At 41.7% G+C, this 23,582-nt stretch overlaps 1 protein-coding gene across 3 annotated transcripts in view; it reads left to right on the top strand.

Moving 5' to 3' along the window:
• Positions 1 to 8,625: 8,625 nt before the first annotated feature.
• The window catches only part of LOC132378533 (N-acetyllactosaminide beta-1,6-N-acetylglucosaminyl-transferase-like), a 68,997-nt gene continuing 54,040 nt past the window's right edge, over positions 8,626 to 23,582 (top strand). The window contains exon 1 of one of the 3 annotated variants that reach the window (XM_059945504.1): positions 8,626 to 9,967. In XM_059945504.1, the coding sequence (XP_059801487.1) occupies positions 9,001 to 9,967 (967 nt within the window). In that variant the 5' untranslated portion in view covers positions 8,626 to 9,000. The remainder of the gene's footprint in view (positions 9,968 to 23,582) is intronic. The other 2 variants (XM_059945502.1, XM_059945503.1) reach the window with 2 other exon arrangements.

Raw genomic sequence — 23,582 nt, 5'->3', positions numbered from 1 at the left:
TAAGTTGAATTAAAAATGTTAACGCTGATTCTGTTAAAAGTAATGATGATTGATAAAGTTTATGTTTTTTGTTATTTAAAGAGTTGTAGATAGTTTGTGTTGAAGTGTATTTAAAGCCAGTTGATGGCGTAGGTAGATTCTGACTGTATGTTGCACTTTAATGTAATATAGTTGTTGCAGTTTTACTTTTGCAAGTATTTATGATGTAAATGTGATGTCAAGAAGGAAACAAATACTGTATATATTTTGTATTGTTTTATCAACAGTTTTCACCATGCGTTAACGTGGAAGAGTGAACAGTAAACGATTAATCTTACTGGGACCACCTCATTGACTGGTTTATGCTTGGTGTTTAGTTCAGAGTTCTTTTACACCTGTGCAAGAATACTACAGTGAAAAGGCTGCATTACCAAGTGTTTCAAGTGCTACAATGGCATCATAATCCAGTGTCAAGTCGTTGCCAGCCAGCGACAGGGGCAGTAGGGCAACAACAAGTAAGGCTGCCCGTGCAAGAGCTAAGGCAAAAGCTGCCAAGGTGCGAGTGTTCTACGCTGAACAAGAAGCAAAATTGAAAAAGGAAGTGGCTGCCAGAGAAATGGAAAAGGCTGCCGAGGAGCCAAAAACTAGTTGGAAAAGGTAAGGATAGAGTCAGAGTTAGAAGTGCTGATGCTACACCTAGAAGCAGAAGCTGCCAGGGTGGAAGCAGAGATAATAGAAAGTGCTGAAGAAATGCATGTTCTGGATGACGTAAGATCTACTTCAGTAAGGAGCAGACTGGAATGCACAAGCGACTATGTCCGATCTCAAATGGACTTGAAGATTCGTTCTTCCTCTCCATACTTATATGCTAACATCCCACCTCATGAAGAGTCTCAGAGAGGCCCAATTGCATTACATCCATCTGAGGAAGACAATTTACCCTTGCAACTCCGCGACGAATTCAAGAATGAAAGGGCTGATGACAAATACTTCTCGACACCAAACTTACCAGATTTGGCGAGAGGAGAGGCAAAGGCTGAATTCAGAACAGTAAATTCCAATACAAATGTATACCCTCAGTCATATACCCGCCGACATATTCCCCCAACCAGCATGCCACTTGCAGTTGAACCCATGGCACAGTATTTAGCACGACGAGATCTCGTCACTTCAGGACTACATCAGTTTGACGATAAACCTGAAAATTACCGTGCATGGTACTCCTCATTCACCAACACTATCCACGGAGTCCAGCTCAGAGCAACCCAAGAGTTGGATCTTATGGCAAAATGGCTGGGAAAAGAATCATGTGAACAGGTGAGCCGTCTACGTTCAGTGTACGTTAACAACCCCAAGCTAGCCTTACGCAAAGTGCTTTGCGGACCCTGAAATTATTGAAATGACACTATTTCGATGTCTGGAAAATTTTCCTAAGGTGTCAGCCAAGGACCACACTAAGTTAAGAGAACTCGGAGATCTACTCATGGAGATTGAAGGTGCTAAAGAAGATGGCTATTTAACTGGTCTGTCATACCTAGATACTTCATACGGGATTAGACCAATCGTGGACAAACTTCCATTTGGGCTGCAGGAAAGGTGGGTGTCTGTTGGCTCAGAGTACAAGGAAGAGAACGATGGTCGATTTCCTCCCTTTGAGTATTTCACTAGGTTTGTGTGCAAGGAGACAAAGAAGCGAAATGATCCTAGCTTCATGAGTCCAGGTAGCAGTACAATTTACACCAAGCCAGTTAAATCCACTTCGAATAATTTCAACATCAATAAACCTGTCTCAGTGCATAAAACTGAAGTCTTTACAATTAACAATGACCCTAATAAGAATTGTCCATCGCACAACAAATCTCACCCCCTCAAAAAATGCAGAACATTTAGGAAAAAAACGCTTGAAGAGAGAATGGCCCTTCTCAAGGAGAAAAAAATATGTTTTAAATGCTGTTCCTCTACCTCTCACCTTGCTAGAGAGTGTACAATCACCGTGAAGTGCCCGGAATGTAATAGCACTAATCACGATGGGGCCATGCACCCAGGCCCGTTACCACAAACCGACAAAGCTCCTTCACCCGCACAACAGGACGGCGGGGAGGGAGAGGCTCACTCCAGGACAACCGCTGTCAGCTCGAGCTGCACAGAAGTTTGCGGTTAAGCTCAGTCAAGCCGTTCTTGTTCAAAGATCTGCCTCACTAAGGTGTACCCTAAAGGAGCCAAAGACAAGGCCATCAAAGCCTATGTAATTCTGGACAATCAGAGCAATCACTCACTAGTCAGACCAGTGTTCTTTGACTTGTTCAACATTGAGAGTAATCAGTTCCCATACTACCTTAGAACTTGCTCAGGCAGCGTGGAAACATATGGAAGGAAGGCAGAAGGCTTCCAGCTCAAGTCCCTGGATGGTAAAGTTGTCATCTGTCTCCCTCCACTCTTAGGGTGCAATGAAATTTTGAATAACTGCACTGAGATCCCGACGCCAAGTGCAGTGCTACACCAGCCACATCTCCACCACATTGCCAAGCACATCCCAGAACTGGATCCAAAAGCAGAAATACTCCTGCTATTAGGAAGAGATGTTCTCCAGGTGCACAAGGTTAGGCAGCAGGTCAATGGACCACATGACGCCCCCTTTGTGCAACGTCTGGATCTGGGCTGGGTGGTGATAGGAGAGGTGTGCCTTGGCAATGTACACAAACCGACGGTTAACACACTCAAGACCAATGTGCTAGAGAGTGGCCGCCATTCAATTTTTCAACCCTGCACAAGTTTCATGTGTATCAAGGAAGCACGACAAGGCTTTAACAAATGTAAAGTAACTGACGAGACGCTGGGTCAGTCAGTCTTCGCTCAAACTGAGCATGATAATAAACTTGCTTCATCAGCACAAGACACCATTTTCTTAAAAATAATGGACATCAAGGTCTTCAGAGATGAAGCAAATAATTGGGTCGCCCTACTACCTTTCAGAGAATCACACCAGTGCTTGCCAAACAACAAAGAGCAGGCAGTCAAGCGGTTCACGTCCTTGCAAAAAACCCGGAAAAGGAAACCTGAGATGCAGCAACAATACGTAGCATTTATGGAGAAGATCTTCGCTAATGGACATGCTGAAGTAGCACCGCCACTGAGGAAAAGTGAGGAGTGCTGGTACCTCCCAACGTTTGGGGTTTACCACCCACAAAAGCCCAATCAGATCAGGGTGGTTCTTGACTCGCACTGCAGACGAATTGGCCCAGGCAAAGGACGTCACCTTTAAAGCAAAAAGAGCAGCTTCTGCAAGGGAGTTTTCCGCTCTCCAAGCGAATAAACCAATACCAAAGGACAGCCCTTTGAGGAAATTCAACCCAATCCTGAAGAACGATATCATTTGCATTGGAGGCCGGTTAATACACTCCCAACTTCCGGCTGCAGAAAAGAGTCCAGTAATCCTGCCCAAAGATAGCCATGTGTCCTTACTGCTCACTTGCCATCACCATGAACAGGTAAGGCATCAGGGCCGTCACTTGACGGAAGGAGCAATAAGGGCAGAGGGACTGTGGATCTTGGGAGGTAAAACACTGATCAATTCAGTACTTCATAAATGTGTAACCTGCAGGAAACTGCGAGCCAAGTTGGAAGCTCAACATATGGTGGACCTCCCACCAGAACGCCTCGAAGCCTGCCCTCCTTTTACATATGTGGAGCTCGATGTATTTGGTCCCTGGACTATCACTACGAGACGCTCCAGGGGAGGACAAGCAGAGAGCAAACGGTGGGCCATTATGTTCAGCTGCATGAGTTCAAGAGCGGTACACATTGAGGTCATCGAATCTTTGGATACATCCAGCTGCATTAACGCTCTCAGGCGCTTCTTTGCGGTAAGAGGCCCTGCAAAACCGTTACGGTCTGATTGTGGCACGAACTTTGTTAGAGCATCCAAGGAGCTGGGGTTGGACAAAACGGTACAAAGGTACCTCAGTCAGCAGGGATGCAACTGGGAGTTCAACACACCACACGCCTCTCACATGGGAGGCTCATGGGAGCGGATGATTGGTATCGCCAGAAGAATTCTTGATTCAATGTTTCAGCAGCAATGCACCTGACTGACCCACGAGGTACTGTGCACACTAATGGCAGAGGTCACAGCCATTATAAATGCATGACCACTCCTACCTGTGTCTTCTGACCCGGAAAACCCCTTCATACTCTTGCCATCAATGCTCCTTATGCAGAAGGCAGGAGCTCCCCTTCCACCAGGGACTTCTCTGATAAGGATTTGTACACAAAGCAATGGAGACCAGTTCAGGCTCTGGCAAATCGGTTCTGGTCTCGCTGGAGACAGGAATATCTACCTTTGTTGCAACACAGACAAAAGTGGACAGAACCCCGAAGGAATCTTCAAATTGGAGATTTAGTCCTGTTCAGGGACAAGCAAATCGCCCGCAACAGCTGGCCAATGGCCAGAATCACTGCCACATTCCCTAGTAGTGATGGACTTGTCAGGAAGGTTGAGTTGAAAACTTCTGACCAAGGTGATGTGAAAACTTATCAAAGGCCAGTTACAGAAGTCATTCTACTTCTACCTAAGGACTGATTTAGAGACTGAAGTTTTCTATTATGTTCATTGTGACCTTATGAAGGTCAAGCGGGGAGTGTGTTGCCTTTAAGGCATTTGTTTAGTTTATTATATTTTTGCTTTAGTAATTTGTTTGTTATCGTTTTCCAGTTAAAGTTAAGGTTGTTTAAAGTAAATTCGTTGTCTGCGATATATCACACCCAGTTTCGCCACGTCTTGTGGGAAAATACCGGTTTGGAGAAATGGGAAGGAGGAGGCTTATGTGTGTGGAGGATCAGCGTGAGAAAAGTTTTCTTTCTACACACTAGAAACATCAGTGAAGCAACGCTGTAAGTTCATGAGATAATCGATATGTTAAATTTAAAATGTTAACGCTGATTCTGTTAAAAGTAATGATGATTGATAAAGTTTATGTTTTTTGTTATTTAAAGAGTTGCGGATAGTTTGTGTTGAAGTGTATTTAAAGCCAGTCGATGGCATAGGTAGATTCTGACTGTATGTTGCACTTTAATGTAATATAGTTGTTGCAGTTTTACTTTTGCAAGTATTTATGATGTAAATGTGATGTCAAAAAGGAAACAAATACTGAATATATTTTGTATTGTTTTATCAACAGTTTTCACCATATGTTAATGTGGAGGAGTGAACAGTAAACGGTTAATCTTACTGGGAACACTACATCCATATTTATCCAATAACTGTGAAAAAGACATTAAACAATCCTGTAAGAACAAATCTGAAAAAGTTTTTATTCCCTTAGTTTTCCATATTAAAAAGCCTTATCCAGAGTTGATGGTTTAAAAAAAAACTGGAATAAATATCGCTAGAGAGTAAAAAATTATTTAATTCAAAAAATCTATGAAACTGAAACCAAATTTTTAAAGTATGTTTAACGATAGGGTTGAGAGCTTGTCTACCTATTCTGGAGAATGAAAAAGGAAGGGGAGCTCCTAATAAAGAAGCTAAAGAAAATCCCATTACTGAATTTTCCTCCAAATGTAACCATGGAGGGCGATCCTGGTTATCAATATCATAAATCCAAAAAGTAATATAATGAAGATTAATTGCCCAATAATAAAATCTAAAGTTTGGTAGGACCAGTCCTCCATCTTTTTTTGATTTTTGGAATAAAAGTTTATTCACTCTAGAGCTTTTGTTATTCCAAACATAAGATAAAATCACTTTCATCACTGATAAATTCTATCAATAGGACTGAGAAACAGAATTCCACAGACTGAGTAATTTATTTAGAAACTAAAGTAAATCTTTGAATAATGCTGAGCCTTCCATGTATCAGCAGCCTTCTTTTACAGTGCCTTGAAAAAGCATTCAGCCCCCAAACCTTTGTTAACACAAATGAGAAGTACAACCAGAGATTTTGAACAATTTAACTGGGAATATTTATTTGTGAATCATATGCTGCACTTTTCACGGTAGAGCTCCAAAAAACAGGGAAAATTGTAAAGAAGATGAAAAACTAAAAATTCAAAAATTGAATTATCAGTAGTTCAAAAGTATTCATCCCCCTCTGCTCAGTCATTAGTTGAACCAACTCTCACGGCTATTTCAGCCAATAGTCATTTTGGATAAAGTCTCTTTTAGCTTTGCACAATGTGATGGAGCAAGATTCGCCCATTCCTCCATGCAACATTGCTGAAGCTGTGGCAGGTTAGCTGGGGTGTGGCAGTGGACAGCAGTCATGAGGTCTTGCCAGTGATGTTTGATCTGGTAAAGTTCGGGACTCTGACTGGGTCACTTAAGGATGTCAATTTTCTTTTTTTGAAGCCACTCCATAGTTGCTCTGGCAGTGTACTTTGGGTTGTTGCCCAGCTGAAAGACCAACTTTCTCCCCAGTTTAAGCTTTCGAGCACGTTTTTATCTAGGATCTCGCTGTACTTACCAGCAGAAAAGCATTAAGGATTCAAATTGCATTTATTATCAAAGAATATATAAATGATACCACCTGGAGATTTGTTTGCTTACAGGCAGTTGCAAAGCAAAGAACCTGAAAGAACCCAAATAAAAAAATTAGACCAACCCCCAGTGCCCACAGAGAAAAAGAAAAAAAACAGAACTACTCATGCTAACAACAGAAGCGAGTGACAACAACTGCATTCCGAAGCAGATTGAGTCCTTGGATTTAAATCCCCAGAGCAGCCTTGAGTTAGGCTCAAAGCCTCAGTATACAGCTCCTCATATTAGTGGGGCAGCCTCACAAGCTTAGTTTCATGGAGAGAGGAGCCCCCAGACTATCTGGACTGACACTTAGATTGTCCGAATCAGACCCGGCTGCGACGAATTGTTCTGGGCCTAGATTTTGCTGCCAGAGAAGCCAATCCTTGACCTCTCCAAATCGGCTCAGTGTTAGAGCGATCCAACCTCACCTGACTCTCGACACCCTGCCTTTCCAGTCTATTTGGGCCAGCATTTTTTTGTCCGGACAGCATATTGCAGGATAGCATGATGCTACCCCCACCATACTTTACAGTAGGGATAGTGTTACCCAGCTGATGTGCAGAATTAGATTTACACTGCACATAGTGCTAGTGTTGAGGTAAAAAACTTCCACCTTAGTCTCAGCCAACCACAAAACCTCCTTCCACATCTTTACAGTATGTTCTAAATGACTCTTTGCAAAGTCTTAATGGACAAGAATTTTTTTTAGTGGTACATCAGCCTACTGAACAACTCAAAAGTGGTTCACTTCACTCAACTTAATTTGCCCCATTAGTGAAATGATTCCACTGCCTATATACTCACTCTCAACGACTCCTCATCTCATGTTCTCGATATTATTTGTTTGTTTGTTTGTTTATTATTTATTTATTTTTGTATTTACACAATTTGTTGTCTTTTTCACACTGATTGAAAGCCCGCATTAGAACAGTCTTCCATTAATTCTTTTATGGATTTATTGAGTATGCCTGCAAAAAAATGAATCTCAGAGTTGTATATGGTGACATAGATGTACTCTGATAATAAATTTACTTTGAATTTAATTGAACCTCCTCCAGCATTTACTAGGGCAGCTCATTCTACATTCTACACTGTGAGGTAAAACTGCATCTCAAATCCCTTTTTAATCCTTTCTGTCTCAATTTAAACATTGTTTAAAGTGAAAAAGAGAGAGAAGAGATGGAGAGAAAAGCTAAGGAGAAGAAAGGTGTCCAGAGATGTCAGAGCCACCTCCTGCAGTCTCAGAGTCAGCTCCTCCAACCACCAGGGAGGAGGCCCCAGAACCTGAGTTTGTTTCACAGCCACAAGTCTCACCTGCCAAGCAGATGTCAGGAAGGACACAACCCCCCCCCCCACCCCCACCCCCCCAAGAGTAAGAAAGCATGCACAGTGATTAAATCTTTAGGCCTGAATAGGACAACTTAAAACTTTACATTCTGTGGATGTCTGTATATAATAGTTGTATTATATAATATAGCATGTAGTTGAGATGCATCCTCTATTGAGCTGGAGTTTACTGCTAAGCAGGGAGGACTGTTATACATTTAATATTTCAGTAATATTCAAGAAATATTGTAAATATATTGTTTGATTAAGCATACTTTGGTGTTTATATAATGCACTGCAGGTTATATGTAAAAGTAAGAAAATGGCTTATGTCATTATGTCGCAACGTCATACATGTATGCCTCACTTAAAGTAAAAGATGAATTAACGTACATGAGTTATCTTCCAGCTCCTTTCATTTCCTTTCAATTAGTTTTTATGTTTTGGAGTTACAAAACATAAAAGTCACCCTTTTGCCTATTTCATTCCAGGATAAACAGACCCAGCTTCTTCTCATAATTCAAGCCATATAGTCCAGAAAACTTTCCCGTGAATCTTTTCTGCACCTTTGGCTTAATGACATCCTCCCTTGTGCTGTGGCAACCAGGAACAGGTATTACCACCAGACTCCTGAACTGGCGTGGATAACTTCACTCACCTCAACTCTGAACTGATTGCAAAACCTATGGACTCATCTTCAAGGACTCTAAACTGATATTCTCAGTGATATCATCAATCTATTTATAATAGCACAGTTTGTCTTCTTTTGCACATTGGTCAGTCCTGGTGTGTAATTTTTCATTGATTCTACTGTATTTCTTTGTTTTCCCGTGAATGCCCGCAAGAAAATGAATCTCAAGGTAGTATATGGTTTAATATACGTACTTTGATAATACATTTACTTTGAACAATATCCCAAGAACAGCCTCACCAAAGCAGTAACGTGAGGAGGGATGAGAGTTGAAGTTGAGGGTAAGGCGAGAGTCGGGGCTGGCCGAGGGAGCGAGTTTGCGAAAGAGGACAATGTCCTGGGGGTGGAGTCGAATAAGAAAAGCAGCAGGCAGCCAATGCCGTGGACGGGAGGCTGTTCTAACCCGTGACGCGGCACTGACTGCCCTGTCTCGTTCGAAAGCTGTGGAGGATGGCAGCGCCGGGACTCTGAATCGCCAGGGACGCCAATGAATCCGGCCAAACTGAGCGTCCTGTTTTGCGCGGCCGTTAGCATTCTCGTCTGCGTTTGCATTTATCTGGTAACCAAGACCAGAACGCCGGTGGCTCGGGGCTGGAGCTTCGATTGCGCCCGGTGCGGCGACTATCCGGACGAGCTGTGCTCGGCGCTTTTCGCTGGCAAGTCAGTCGCCACTGTACTGGGAGCGCAGTGCGAACAAATAAACCGGCAGCGGCCCGGACTCGCAGCCGGCCTGCCCGTCAACTGCTCCCGGCTGCTAGTTGACTACTCTTACATCACCAAACCCCTATCCCAAGAAGAGGCGGAATTCCCCTTGGCCTATATCTTGGTAGTGCACAAGAACCTGGAGACCTTGGAATGGCTCTTCCGAGCCATCTATATGCCCCAGAATGTCTACTGCATTCATGTCGACCAGAAGACGCCGGTCGAGTTCAGACAGGCAGTGGCGGGGCTGGCTGCCTGCTTCGATAACGTGTTCCTGGCGTCCAGGACCGAGAACGTGGTGTATGGGGGGTTTTCGCGCCTCCAGGCCGACCTCAATTGTATGCGTGACCTGGTCCTCTCCAGCGTCCCGTGGAAGTACGCGCTGAACTTGTGCGGCCAGGATTACCCGCTGAAGAGCAATCGGGAGCTGGTGCAACACCTGAAGCAGCGATGGAAGGATAAGAACATCACCCCGGGCATCTTGCAGCCCGATCACATCAAGCAGAGGACCACGCATGTCCACCGCGAGTACATCTCCCAGTCCGAGTCGTACATGGTGAAGACCCCAAAGAGAAAAACTGGGAGCGTGCCCCACGGGCTGAAACTGTACTTTGGTTCGGCTTACTACGCTGTTACCAGAGAGTTTGTGAACTTTGTATTGAAGGACGAACGGGCTAAGGATTTGCTACAGTGGTCGAAGGATACCTACAGCCCCGACGAGCACTACTGGGTCACTTTAAATCGCATCTCGGGTAAGTAGAGGCGAGGATGAACGTAGAACTCAGGATCAGGCCTTTACACTATGAAGCCATTATTTTGATTTGTGATTGAACTAAATATATTCTGATCATTCGTATCTCTCCACTTCCTGTATATTCATGTTAAACGTCATGATCGTATATGCCTGCATCTCGTTTCAATCATCACCCTCTTTTTGAAAAAAATATTGCCTGTACACGTCTTTTAAACTTTCCTCCTCTCAGTTTAAATGCACGTCTTCTAATTATATCCCTGGGCGAAACAAAGTTCATGGAACGACGCGATTGTCGGCAGTGTATCTCCCAATGTAATTTTGTTGCAGAGTCCAAACTCTTTAAGAGTAATTAATTACTTTCCTTTTGAGGGCGATTAATGGTAGTTCCTTCAGAGGTTCGTGAGAACATTTACCACCCGAACCTTCCCCCGATCTTGGTTTGAATTCTTTCTGTAGCTACCAAATGTCGTCTTCCATTTTAAGCAACTATTACCGCACTCACTTTGTTTATTTATATATAAAAAAGGGAGGGCGGGGGGGGATGGAAGCTTGGAAAAACACGGCATGGAGCCAAGGGCAGGATTTGAGAAATGTTTTGAAACCTGCTTTATTCTTAAGAATTTGCCGCTTCCTGCTTCCGTGAGTACTAATTTACTTTTTCTTACGTTATACATCCACCTTTGACTATTTAGTTTCCTCTGATAACGTTCTGAACATGTATTTGTCTACTTGTGACTGATCCACCATTTATGGTGGTTATAGCTAAGCCTTCACCTCAAAATCATTCTCTTGCACCAATCCCGATACTCCACAAGTCCTCCAATGTCCACACCCATCGGGTCACTTTTGATTGGATTCAGCAGCAGCCCTTTGGTTAATCAAATCAGTGATTAATTTGGTACAGGAGGCCATTAAGCCAATTTTCGGTGTCAACCTTCTATCAGCAGAATTCATTAGTTCCACTCACTGGTCTTTTTTCGTTGTAGCTTTGGAAATTAAAATGATCAAATTTTCTTCATCTAGAATGCCAGAGATTCCCCAGCCTCTGTGTGAAGAAATCGGTTTTTAATTCAACCTCACATAGCCTAGCCTTTACCTTGAAATTGTGCTTTCTCGTTGTAGATTCAGTAAACGGGGAAACATCCCCCAAGTCTGTATCCAGTTGAGCCCTCTGTAGCCAGTCCTCTTGTCAATCTTTGGTGAAAATGTTTCCATTAAAAGGTTGGTTTCATCTGAGTCTCTGGAATGAACCAGGCACCAGTCTGTCCCTCCTTGCTGTTAACAGAGAAGTTTTATTGAAGCTTTGGGTGAGAGCAGTTTACTGGTAATCATTTATATCAGACCTCCACATGGTACCTATTAGCACAATATATGATAATTTCAAGGGCAATATATGATCATTTCAAGGGCAGCTGTCGTTTATTGTTTGTTGTTTGTATTGGATCCAGGCCACATGTATTGGTCTTCTAGCATTCTTAGAGTTGTGACAAAGAAGACTATTTGGCTCTCCATGAAGTATCCAGTCATCCTCATTCACTTCTCTTTCTAAGTATACCTCAAAATCTTTTTTCTTTAAGTGTCTAGTCCATTCTCTTCAAAGTTCAAATTACAGTTTATTATCAAAATACACATATGTCACCATGTACAACCTGAGATTCATTTTCCTGTGGTCATACTCAAGTCCATAGAATAGTAACTATAACAGGATCAATGAAAGATCAACCAGAGTGCAGAAGACAACAAACTATGCAAATATAAATAATGAAAACATAAGATAAAAAGATAGACCTTAAAGTGAGATCATTGCTTATAGGAACATCTCAATGGATGGGTAAGTGATCTATTCAAGAGCCTGATGGTTGTGAGGTAGTAACTGTCCTTTGAACCTGGTGGTGAGAGTCCTGAGGCTCTTGTACTTTCTACCTGGTGGGAACAGCAAGAAGAGAGCATGACCTGGGTGGTGGGGATCTCTGATGATGATACTGCTTTCCTACAGCAGCATTTCATGTAGATGTGCTCAATGGTTGGGAGAACTTTACCCTGCTTGCACTCCAGGATAGTGAGCAAGCCGGTTGCTGAATCATAGGGTTTCTGATTAGTGGAGTTTTATTATACTCCAGATACTGAATGATGTTGATATTCAGAAGGTTTTACACAAGTAACTGAAAACTCAAATACCAAAACAATGAACAATTATGAAGGCAAAAGGATATGAATGCAAGACTAAAGATGTCTTAGTTAAATTATGTACTGTTCCAGTGAAACTGGACTGGGATATTGTGTATGTAACTGGTCTCCTTCCCACATCAATTTGTGATAAAGCAAGAGAAATCATTGTTCACCAGGTTGGTTCCTAGAATACTTGGGGGAGTGGCAAGGAAGAATGACAATGAGAAATTACACAACCTGGAATGGAATTTCAAAGTTCAAACTAAATTTATTATCAGAGTACATATATGTCACCATATGCAACCCCGAGATTTGTTTTCTTTTGGGCATGTTCAGTACGTCCAAGAGCCATAACAGAATTAATGAAAGACTACACCCAACAGTGCAGACACAGAACCAACGTGCGAAAGAGAACAAACTGCAAATACAGAAGAGAAAAAAAATTAAGGAATAAATATAGAGAATATGAGATGGAGTCCTTGAAAGAGAGTCCACTAGTTTTGGGAACAGTTCATTGATGGGACAAGTGAGGTTGAATGAAGTTATTCCCACTGGTTCCAGAGCCTAATGGTTGAAGGGCAATAACTGTCCGTGAGCCTGGTAGTGAGAGTCCTGAGGCTCCTCTACCACTTTCCTGATGGCAGCAGCAGGAAGAGAGCATGACCTGGGTGGTGGGGGTCCCTGATGATGGATGCTGCTTTCCTGTGATGGCGCTCCGGGTAGATGTGCTCAGTGGTAGGGAGGGTTTTACCTTACTGATTGGGCTTTATTCATACTTTTTGTAGGATTTTCCATTCAAAGGCATTGGTGTTTCCATATCAGGCTGTGACACAAACAATATACACTCCACCACACATTTATAGAAGCTTGTCAAAGTATTAGGTGTATGCACAAACTTCTGTGGAAGAAGAGACACGACCATGCTTTCTTCATAATTGCATTTATGTTCTGGTTCCTGGACAGGTTCTGAAATGATTACACCAAGGAATTTAAAGTTGTGAACTTCTCCACATTTGATCCCTCAATGAGGACTGGCTGATGGACCTCTAGTTTCCTCCTCCTTGGTCTTGTTAACATTGAGTGAGAGATGATTGTGGCACTAGTCAGCTGGGTTTTCTATCTGCCTCCTATATGCTGAATTGTCACCACCAATGTTTTGGCCAACAACAGTGTTGTCATCAGCAAACTTAAATATGCTTAGCCTCACAGTCGTAAATGTAAAGCAGGTAGAGCAGAGGGCGAAGCACACAGCCTTGTGTTACCCCGTGCTGATGGAGATTGTGGTGGGGATGCTGTTGCTAATCTGAACTGCCTGAGGTCTGCATTTGAGGAAATCAAAGATCCAATTGCACGAGGAGGTATAGAGGCCAAGGTCTTCAAGTTTATTGATTAGTTTTGAGGGGATGATAGTATTGAATGCTGAGCTGTAGTCCGTAAAGAACATCCTGATGTATGTGTCTTTGCTGTTTAGATGTTCCAGGGTTGAGTAAAGAGCCAACGAAATGGTATCTATTGTGGACCTGGTTTGCCAGTAGGGAAATTGGAGCAGATCCAAGTTACTTCTCAGGCAGGAGTTGATCTGTTTCAATTTCCAAACTCTCAAAAACATTTCATCACAGTAGATGTAAGTGCTACTGGACGGTAGTCATTGCGGCAGGTTACCATGTTTTTCTTCGGCAGTGGTACGATTGAGGCCTGCTTGAAGCAAGTGGGTATCACAGACTGCCGCAGTAAAATGCAATCTTATTCAAACTTTGTGCAACTTATACTGACTGGGCTTGACAAAGAGATGAAGGGGTGACTTCAGTTTGGGCAATGTTGAACTAGGACGCATCTCAAAATAACAGATCAATAACTCAGGGCCAAGATGAGAAGATATTTCTTTACCCAAAGGCTAGTGAATCTTTGAATTTCTCCACTCAAGCTGTGAAGACTCAGTTTCTGAGTATACTGAAAACAGAAGTGGATAGATTTTTGGAAATTAAGAGATTCATTACAGAAGGCTTCTACTGAGGAAACAAGATCAGTCATGATCTTAGTGAATGGTTGACCGGGATCAAGGGCCTGAATAACCTGCAGCTTTTAAACTTTAGTATAAATGTTCAACATATAGTGATCTCCTGGCCATTGTAATCTTTGCTTCTAACTAACTGAGCTCTCAATATATGCTCCCATTTTAAAAGATATACTCAAGTTACTGCACATGCTTTAGAACTATGGTGTTTGCTCTGGTATATTAATATGGCATAGTGTCTTAGAGTACTTTGGATAATGTGACACAGTGCATAACTTTGGAGAAGAAAAGAAATTTCATTGAGTAAAAGTGATGTATTCAGATAACAGTATGAAAAGTTGTAACCAAGTTGGATTTATGGAGAGAACTTCAGTGCTCACAGGTAAAATGACAGATGTCAAGTTTATTGTCATTTATACCGTCAAATGGGACAGCATTTCTCCGAACCAAGTTGTAAAGCATGATAGTACACTTAACACACAATATCTTAGGGAAGTAAAAATTAAATCCATAAATGAGTTATGCACAGATAAACAAAGTGAAGTGCGTAAATACTGTAGGGTACAAGTACGAATTATCCAGTGACACTTTGAGTGTGATGTGGCAGGGAGTTTAGAAGCCTAATGGCCTGAGGCAGCTTTCTATCCTGGCCATCCTGTAGAAAATAGTTAAGATGGTGGGGTAGCCTTGCTTGCCTCAATCTCCTCAAGAAGTGGAGGTACTAATGTGCCACCTTATTCAGGGAGGAGATATTGAGGGTCATCCATGATGTGAACTCCCTGCAACTTAGTGCATTTAACTCTCTCTATGGAGAAAGTTTATCTGCACCTTCCTAAAGTCCACAATCATTCCCTTGGTTTTCTGGATGTTCAGACTTGGGTTGTTGTCCTCACACCAGTCCATCAGGTGCTTCACTTCCTCTCTGTGCTCCAACTCACCGTCATTGCTGATGAGGGCAGTCACTGTTGTGTCATCTGCAAACTTGATATCAATTGAAACCTTTTAGATTTGGCTTTTGTAATGCACTGTAAGGATTCACTGCTAATGTAATAGTTTCTCTGTAGCAGTGATATTTGGGTAAAGATAACGAGGGCTTTGGAATGTGTGCCATCCAATGAGAGGCATGTTGTTCTTGGGGGTCTGAGAGAAGGGACTTGGTGATCTTTTGTCGGGGGAGAGATGAATGGTGAGCGTTGGTGGACAGCCAGATGGACTGGTTTTGGAGCGAGGGTCGGCTAGATTTGGAGGAGGTTAGTGGGGAACGAGTTGGACAGAACCAGGAGCTCCATCGTTGCACCATTAGACTGTTTCTTGAAAATGGGCTCTTTTATTTTGCTGCTTTACTAACCATGTTGTCAAATTCAGAATTATGAAGTTCAGTTGTTTAGTTGCGTATTGTAAACTGTGTTATTTTGTGGTACTGATTTGTAACGGGAGCACATCACACAGCACCCACCCAAACAAGATTTTTTAACTTTGACCAGGCCGGGGCCAAATAAGCCGCTAGCCAAATCTAGGGTTACACTTGGATGAGAGGGAGTACTTTTCCAAAATGTGTAAGGATTAATAAAGTAAGTTCAGTGGTTTTATTGTGTGTCTATTATAATCCAGTCATTTTAGTATAAGGCATGTTTTTAGGTATTTAATCTCCAATGATCTTTGTGTTAACACTTGAGCAGCTCAGACTTGCTCTAAGATTATCTATCACTTAAGTAGTCTAACTATATATGTCAGTGACTCTTCACATTATGAATTACTTTGCCTTCTTATTAATTTTTCATGATCTTGCATGCTTAGTTTTTATTACCCATTCCTACATGGCAGTGGGTCCAGGTCTCTGCAATCTGACCTAAAGCTGTGTGTGCCACGTTTGCTCAGGTATTCATTGGCCCTGTTGGGTCAGATTTTGATAGTATACCGGAGTCACCTTGGATTGTGGACAGGAATCTGTGGGGATTGGTGTTTTGATATTATCCTTGGTGGTACCGGGTACAGGTTGGAATAACCTAGGCTTGCAAATGAGGAACCACTTTGAATTTATTTTTTTAATTTAGTAGGTGGTATACACTGGTGCCATGGTGCCTTATTGAATGAATGTTTAGGGCGGTGATTGTGACACAGGCAAGATGAGAGCATGGTCCTGAATGAAACCAAGCTTTTAAAATGATCAGTGTTTGCCCAGTCAAACCTGCCAACTTGGAAACCTACAGGCACAATAATTACCATGCTGTGTTTCAGTCAGTGTAGCTGCAATAGTTTTATCACACATTGATGTCAGTATAAGATCTCCTCGACAGAAATTCCTGCAAGGTGTGTATTTTCAATTTTACCAGTGCTAGGTCAAAGGGTCGAATACAGTGCCAGCCAATGAAAGTCAAAGCTTCAAATTCGATCACAGAGAAGATTACTGCCTAGGATAGCAGAAGACCGGTCAGGAACTTGTTGCATTTTCAGAAGCTGAGTACCATGGCAAAGACTACTCTTATTGCCCATTCCTAATTGAAAGTGAACTTTGGTTTTCAAGGCCATTTGAAATGGCATTTAGAAGTCATTCAGAAGGAGGGTTTGGAGTCATATGCAGGTCAGGTATCATAAGGCCATCAGATTCCATCCCCTGAAGGACAACATAGAAACAGCTGACAGTGCTGATAGATTTGCAATGAGCCTGACTGATTTTTTTCTCCCAGCTTACAGATAGTAACAGAACTTAAATTTCACAGCTAATTTGGTAGGATTCAAATTTGGGTCTTTGGATTGTTATGAATTTGGATTGTTATGAATGTACCACAGCTCTGAGGGGCAGAAGGGTGCGGGGTAGCCCCCTCCATTGTGAGAATCGCAAGATCACTATTGATTTGGGTCAGGAGACCCAGGAAATGAGAGAGAGACATGCAGGATGTCACGTTTCTCTCTCTCCCCCCCCCCCCCCCCCCCCCATAGCAATGTAAAGCTACGGAACATGGCCATTGTCTCCGGAAGTCCAAGTTGTGTATTGAGTACTGTACTATTCATTGAAGCCCCTCAGGGGATGACCAGAGTGGGCTGGTTGAGGGATTGCATCATCCCAACCTGATTGACATCTGAGACCCCGTGAGAAAGTATAAAAGAGGGTCTGGGGAACAACCCCTTTCAGACGCACCAGAAGAAACGCTAGCGATCCCGTAATAGCGGGAAGCCATTTGAAGGAAGCCACGTGCGTTCGGTTCCCTTGCCTGGGGGCTAGTGGCTGGTACCACGGAAAACGACTTGGAACTAACAACGGGGAACCAACTCCCCCGACTCAACGGATTGGCCTCATAAAAGACCCGGGCAAGTTTAAAACCGTCTCTCTTAAACCCAAAGAGCTGCAGCTTGAAAGGACAGTGACTTTTATCTTTCCATCGGACAATACAATATCCCCTAGACAAACGATAGAGCTATTGCTTAATTGATGATTATTATTATACCCGCGTTTGTTAGATTGAGTATTGACGACGTATATTATCTGAATGTTTGTATTAATCTTCTTTTGTGCCCCTTTATAAATAAAGGCTTTTAAGAATAGTACCATCAGACTTCAATGGACCTCTCTATCTTTGCTGGTAAGTGATCCAGTTACGGGAATTTCGTAACAGCCAGATCTCTGAATTATGTCTGGTAATTTAAACACTGCACCAATTGTATCCATCTCTAGACAGGCAGATGCATTGGCAAAATGTGAAATAATTTGTTTTTAATATTTTCACATTTTTTACATTTCTGCATTGTTTATGGGTGATTGAAGTGAAATTTCATGAGTAAATATATGAACATCTGCTTTTGAAAATGGTTTCATCAAGCTGTTTTATTGATTGTAACATGACACTACTGTGTGGTGAAATTGCTTTTTGTCTATATTTATTTTCATTTCAGTTTAAATTAACCTTCTGGTTTGCAGATACTGTTTATCAACTGACTGATCAACCGAACAAAATGCTTCACCCTTTTAATTTCCATTTGAAGCTGAAGCGTGCCTGTTTGTTCAGCTGCTCTTGTCATCTAGGGAAAGCATTATTTTCGCTCATTCTGATTTTGACTCCCATAAGCTAGAACAGGCATGGGCAAACTACGGCCCGTTAAGCTTTTTAATCCGGCCCGCAGAACTTGATGAAATTATATTAATAAACCTTGTTAACGTTTTTTCCCCGCAATTCTGGCGTTTTCCCAATAGATGACGCACTCTATATACATTTGTGGCGACCCATTTCCTGGTACATCCGAACCGGCTCACAATTAGCCAGCGTTCCGGCTAAAGGAGATAGCCTGCGGGGATTTGTGAGCACAGAGCTTTGGAGCCTCTGCGCCATGGGGGGCAGGTTGAGGGAGGCTTAAAAGTGAGGCTGGGGATTTCGAATAAAGTTTTTTTTCTTCGACTGCAGTTACCGACTCCGTGTCGTAATTTTAGCGCTGCATGTAGCACACCGCTACTCATTGACCTTTGTTGAGGTGCAGCGTATTACTCCACATTTGCGCTTTACTCTTTGTTCGGCTCGACCTATTTGTGTGAACAGGCGTTCAGCGTCATGAACATCAACAAAGCCAGCCAAAGATCCAAGTTAACTGACCAACACCTCAGATCCATCCTGAGAATCGCCACAACAAAACTAAATCCAGACTTTGATGCGCTGGCTAAAAAGGGAGACCAACAACACTGTTCCCACTGAAATTAAAAATAAGTTTCTTCGTTGTGTTATGTAAAAAATGCATTTGAAAATATTTTTTTCAATAAGCCTTACATGTTACATGTCATTTCTGTTAAGTGATGGACAAGAGTAGTGCGCAGGTGCACGTACGTTCTCAAAATAAAAAATGCGCTCCAGATCAAATAACGCGCTCTGCATACTGGCGCGCTGTCATTGTTCTGTCCGTGTGCTGGTCGTTGTGAGTTTTGGCACGGGACAATTGAATAAGAAGGAGCAGGACAAGTAGACCTGCATCTCCTACCGTTTTTGAAATAAAGACAGGCAGGAGGAGAGATGATGATACTATCTTGAAGGATAACAGAATTTTCAGTGCTTTAAAATAATAACTGTTACTATTAAAAAAAGCTGTATTTTATTCATTTAATTTTCAGTGTTTTAAAAGTCATTTCAATAAATAGCTAAATACCATGGGACTTCAAAGACAGATATTTTGTTGTAATGCATTTGTTCATTTTCAATTGAAATTAAAGCACATGTTTTCTACATATCCCATGATATATTATTTTCTCTTATGAGGTGTATTACCAAAACACTCCATCCATCTGCTCCTGGTCCGGCCCCCCTGTCAAATTTTAGAACCCTTTGTGGCCCACAAGTCAAAAAGTTTGCCCACCCCTGAGCTAGAATAACCTCCTCTACAGAAAACTTGGCCTCAGCACTGGAAGGAAGTTGCAAAGAGGAAAACATAATTTCAAGAACAAAGAGTTCTTATTGTATTGCAGAATTACTTAATCATGCTATGTGAAATGTGATGAAAATTTCAGATGGGGGAAGAATCTATTTATTTATTTATTTTTGCGATAAAGCGTGAACTAATCCCTTCCAGCCTTTTGAGCTGGACTTGCAAACTCCTTACAGGCAAGGGCAGGAATTGAACCTGTGTTGCTGGCATTGTGCTACCAAGATACTTGTAGATTTAACACATAATTTCAGCATTGTGGAGGTGGATAATGTGTAGGGAACCATTCTGTGGGGAAAGGATTTGGGTTTTGATGTGACTCTCAATTTTCCAATAACTCCGATCACGCAGTTTGTAACCCAATGGGTTTCATTAGACCCTTGAGAGATTACTTTACATGTGATACAGAAACAAACAAAACTGCTAATGCCCTACTGTATTGAAGCAAACAAGACAAAAATAACAACACATCAGCGAGGATGGTTATAAGTTAATTACGTCTTTAAGTGTATTCTGATTATATAGAAGGCATTTTCCTACCCTTGCCAGTATTTCAAATTGTGATGTGTGATTTTTGTTTGATGGATCCTGCATTCATTAGATGAGCAATCTCTGGGACTGAAGTGAGTAAGTCAGAATCTGGGAGAGTTTGCAGTAAAGGGCCATTTTTCAACAGGCAGTTAATCAGCATCTCCTTGGGGTCTGGGAGGAAACCAAATAATCTAGAAGAAACCTGCATCCTGGTAAGTTGCAAGAAGAATCAAAAGGGACATGTGTAGGCAACAGTTTGCAGGAATCTATCTGGGACAAATTCTGTACAGAAAGTACAGAATACAGAAAATAAAGTACAGAAAGTAATACCTGGTGGAAATATATCCATCACTTGTTCCTTCCAAGGTCGTGATGAGCAATGAACAAATCTACCTAATCTGATTTGTTTTATTACCATTGTCTTTCTGTACAGCTTATGACCAACTGGTTATTGGAGTTTAGTTTGACCACTGATTTTCTGGATATATGAGGGACTGGACTATGGGATTGCTGTGCCAGGAAAATCAATATTTGGTGTGACCACTCTTTGCCTTCAAAACTGCGTCGATTTTCTTTAAAAAAAAACTCGTGCAATTTTATAAGAAAATCAGCTGGAAGGTTGTTCCAAGCATCTTGGAGAACTTGCCACTATTCTGCACATTTTAGCTACCTTGACTGCTTCTATCTGTCTAGGTAATCCTGGGGAGCGTCAGTGACATTGGGTCTGTGGAGGCCATACCATCTGAAACTATTTTTTAAAAGAAAATCTAGGGTGCCCAAGACTTTTACACAGTACTGTATGTCTCCTTCAACTGTGGAAACTAAGGCTATCTCAATTAATTTGACATTGTGTACATTGCGTTTTTAAAAGCAAGAAAACAACAGGCTGAATTTTACCTTGGGCTCAACATTAAAGGATTTTATTTCCAGTCCGGTTGTTATCAATCCACAGTTCTGTGTTTTTTTCCATTTGGTTCAATTGTTTTCAAATAATAGAACATTATCGTATGACTAACTTGGAGAATGTTATGGAGTGCAATTACTGAAATGTGACCTAGTCATAGTAGGAAACAGTTACTGGTTCTCTTGGATTACACAGAAGGAAATCTAGAATAATTTTATAACAATTAAATTGTGGAAGGGTAACCCACTCTAATGTTAGACTGAATTGGGACCAGAGAAGCCGCCTTGTGCAGAAATGAGCATAACTCTGAGTTATTTGCAGCAATCTTCATAAAGAAACAAACTGCCAGTGCAGCAGTTTAATAATAAAAGAAGACAGTAATGATATTGAATAGGATTAAATATAGATAAGGAAGAGCAAGTAGAAATTCAACAACTTTTTCCAGCTTTGTGATTGAAAATCAATGATTTTTTTCCAAGATTGAAAGATTGTCATGATCATTTCTGGTCTGTTTCATGTCTGGAAATATAACAGGGCTCTTCTGGACATGAGATATGCTTATGCCCCTGAAGGCTTTTCACATTAGTGTTGCTCAGAATATTATCATTTTGGAGTACCGGTGGGGGTTGGGGTGGGGGGGGGGGGTATTTCATGATTTACATTCCATCCTTGCGCTTTCCTCCTTCCACCAACATTCTTGCTCCTGAAGCCACATTCTTTTAATTTTGTGATCTGCGGAGACTCTGGTGAAGATGGTCTCCCACAATAGCCCCCAACTTCTTCCTCATTGATCTTGATCGTCGGCTGATGTTTTAAGGAACAAGATCCAAGTTCACCCCTCCCTCTACTCCACCACGAATTGCTGTATACTGGACTTCAATTTGATCCCTCTTTCCTTTGTCTATTTAAATTCAAGGAAAAAGATTTTGAAATTTGCTCTTTTTTTTCTATTTCCTGTCAGTGTTATTGGTGTCTCAGTTTTGGGTGATCAGCCAAGAATCTTATAGCAAACGAAGTAGAAATGTCACCAATTTCAAAGGGAACCCCTCCCAGTTAAGTAAAGGTGTAAGGCTCTGAGTGTGCTGTCTAATTCTTGGATATTGTGGTGATACCAGCAAATCGCAGAATCAGGTTTATTATTACCTACATATGCTGTGAAATTTGTTTTTTTTAGCAGCAATTCAGTGCAAGACAAATTACTGTAAGTTACAATAAGTAAATACTATGAAAGAGGTATATCAGGTAGTGTTCATGGACCATTCAGAAATCTGATGCTAAAATCTAGTGTGTGTCTTCAGCATTCTGTACCTTCTCCTTAATGGTAGGACCGGTGGGCTGGAGTTACTTTTTTTTAAATGAGGGATAAATTTGGTTAGCTGACAGCCATGGGTGGTGGGGGATTGTTCACTGGTTGTTCAGGAGGTCCCCAGGTTATGGAAGACCTTATTTAAAGGATTCTGAGTTTACGCAATTTTTTTGCAGACGTTACTCTCTAGTATAGCTCTCAAATTTTCTCACCAGTAGGAAAAAAATGCAGACAGTGCCCATAGACGAGGCCAATACTTTCTCCAAACTCTCTCATGGGTAAGATCAAACTTTACAAGCCCCAAGTCACTTTTTGTTAGTGCATTCTTTTAGTTAGTCAAATTTATTTTATGTACAAAAACACGTGCAAAGATGCAATGAAAAGCATGCTTCCGGCAGCATCCCAGTCATAAAGCATCATACAAGTAGCATTCACAAGAAAAACTCAAATTAGTCATAAATTATGAACAGTTTTTACAAGAAAATCAATTTGAACAAACAAAACAAAGTCCATTTCAGAGCAAGGAGCTAGAAGTGTTGGAAGTGGCCATTCTTGAAGTCATGGACTTTTGGCTTCTGTACCTTCTGCTTCATGGTAGCAGCGAAAAGATGGAAAAAGCCTAGAGGGTGTTTTTTGATGGATGTTGCCTTCTTGGTGTAGCATCTCCTGTAGATACTAGCAAAGCTGGAGAGGGATGTAGCCATGCCAAGTACCAGGCTGAGTTCAAAGTAAATTTATTTTCAAAGAACATGTATGTCACCGTATACAACCCTGAGGTTCATTTTCTTATGGTAATACTCAGTAAATCCATAGAATAATAACCCCAACAGAATCAATGAAAGGCTGTACCAAATTTAGTGTTCAACCAGTGTGCAAATGCACAAGTAAAGAAAATAATAATAAATAAGCAATAAATATCGAGAACATGATATGAAAAGTCCTTGAAAGTAAGTCCATAGGTTGTGGGAGCATTTCAATGATGGGCAAGTGTAGTTACCCCTTTGGTTCAAGAGCCTGATGGTTGAGGGGTAATAATGGTTCTTGAATCTGGTGGTATGAGTCCCTGGGCTGCAGCACTACCAACCTGAAGACAGCAGTGAGAAGAGAGCATATCCTTGGTGGTGGTGGGAGTCCCTGATGATCGATCCTGCTTTCCTGTGACAGTGTTTCAAGTAGATGTGCTCAATGTTGGGGAGGGTTTTACCTCTGATAGACAGGGCCTCATCCACTACATTTTTGTAGGATTTTCAAATTAAGGACATTGGTGTTTCCAAACAAGTCTGTGATGC

The sequence above is a fragment of the Hypanus sabinus genome, chromosome 20, assembly GCF_030144855.1.
Source record: "Hypanus sabinus isolate sHypSab1 chromosome 20, sHypSab1.hap1, whole genome shotgun sequence".
Taxonomy (NCBI): Eukaryota; Metazoa; Chordata; class Chondrichthyes; order Myliobatiformes; family Dasyatidae; genus Hypanus; species Hypanus sabinus.
This window is presented reverse-complemented; position numbering and strand designations above follow the sequence as displayed.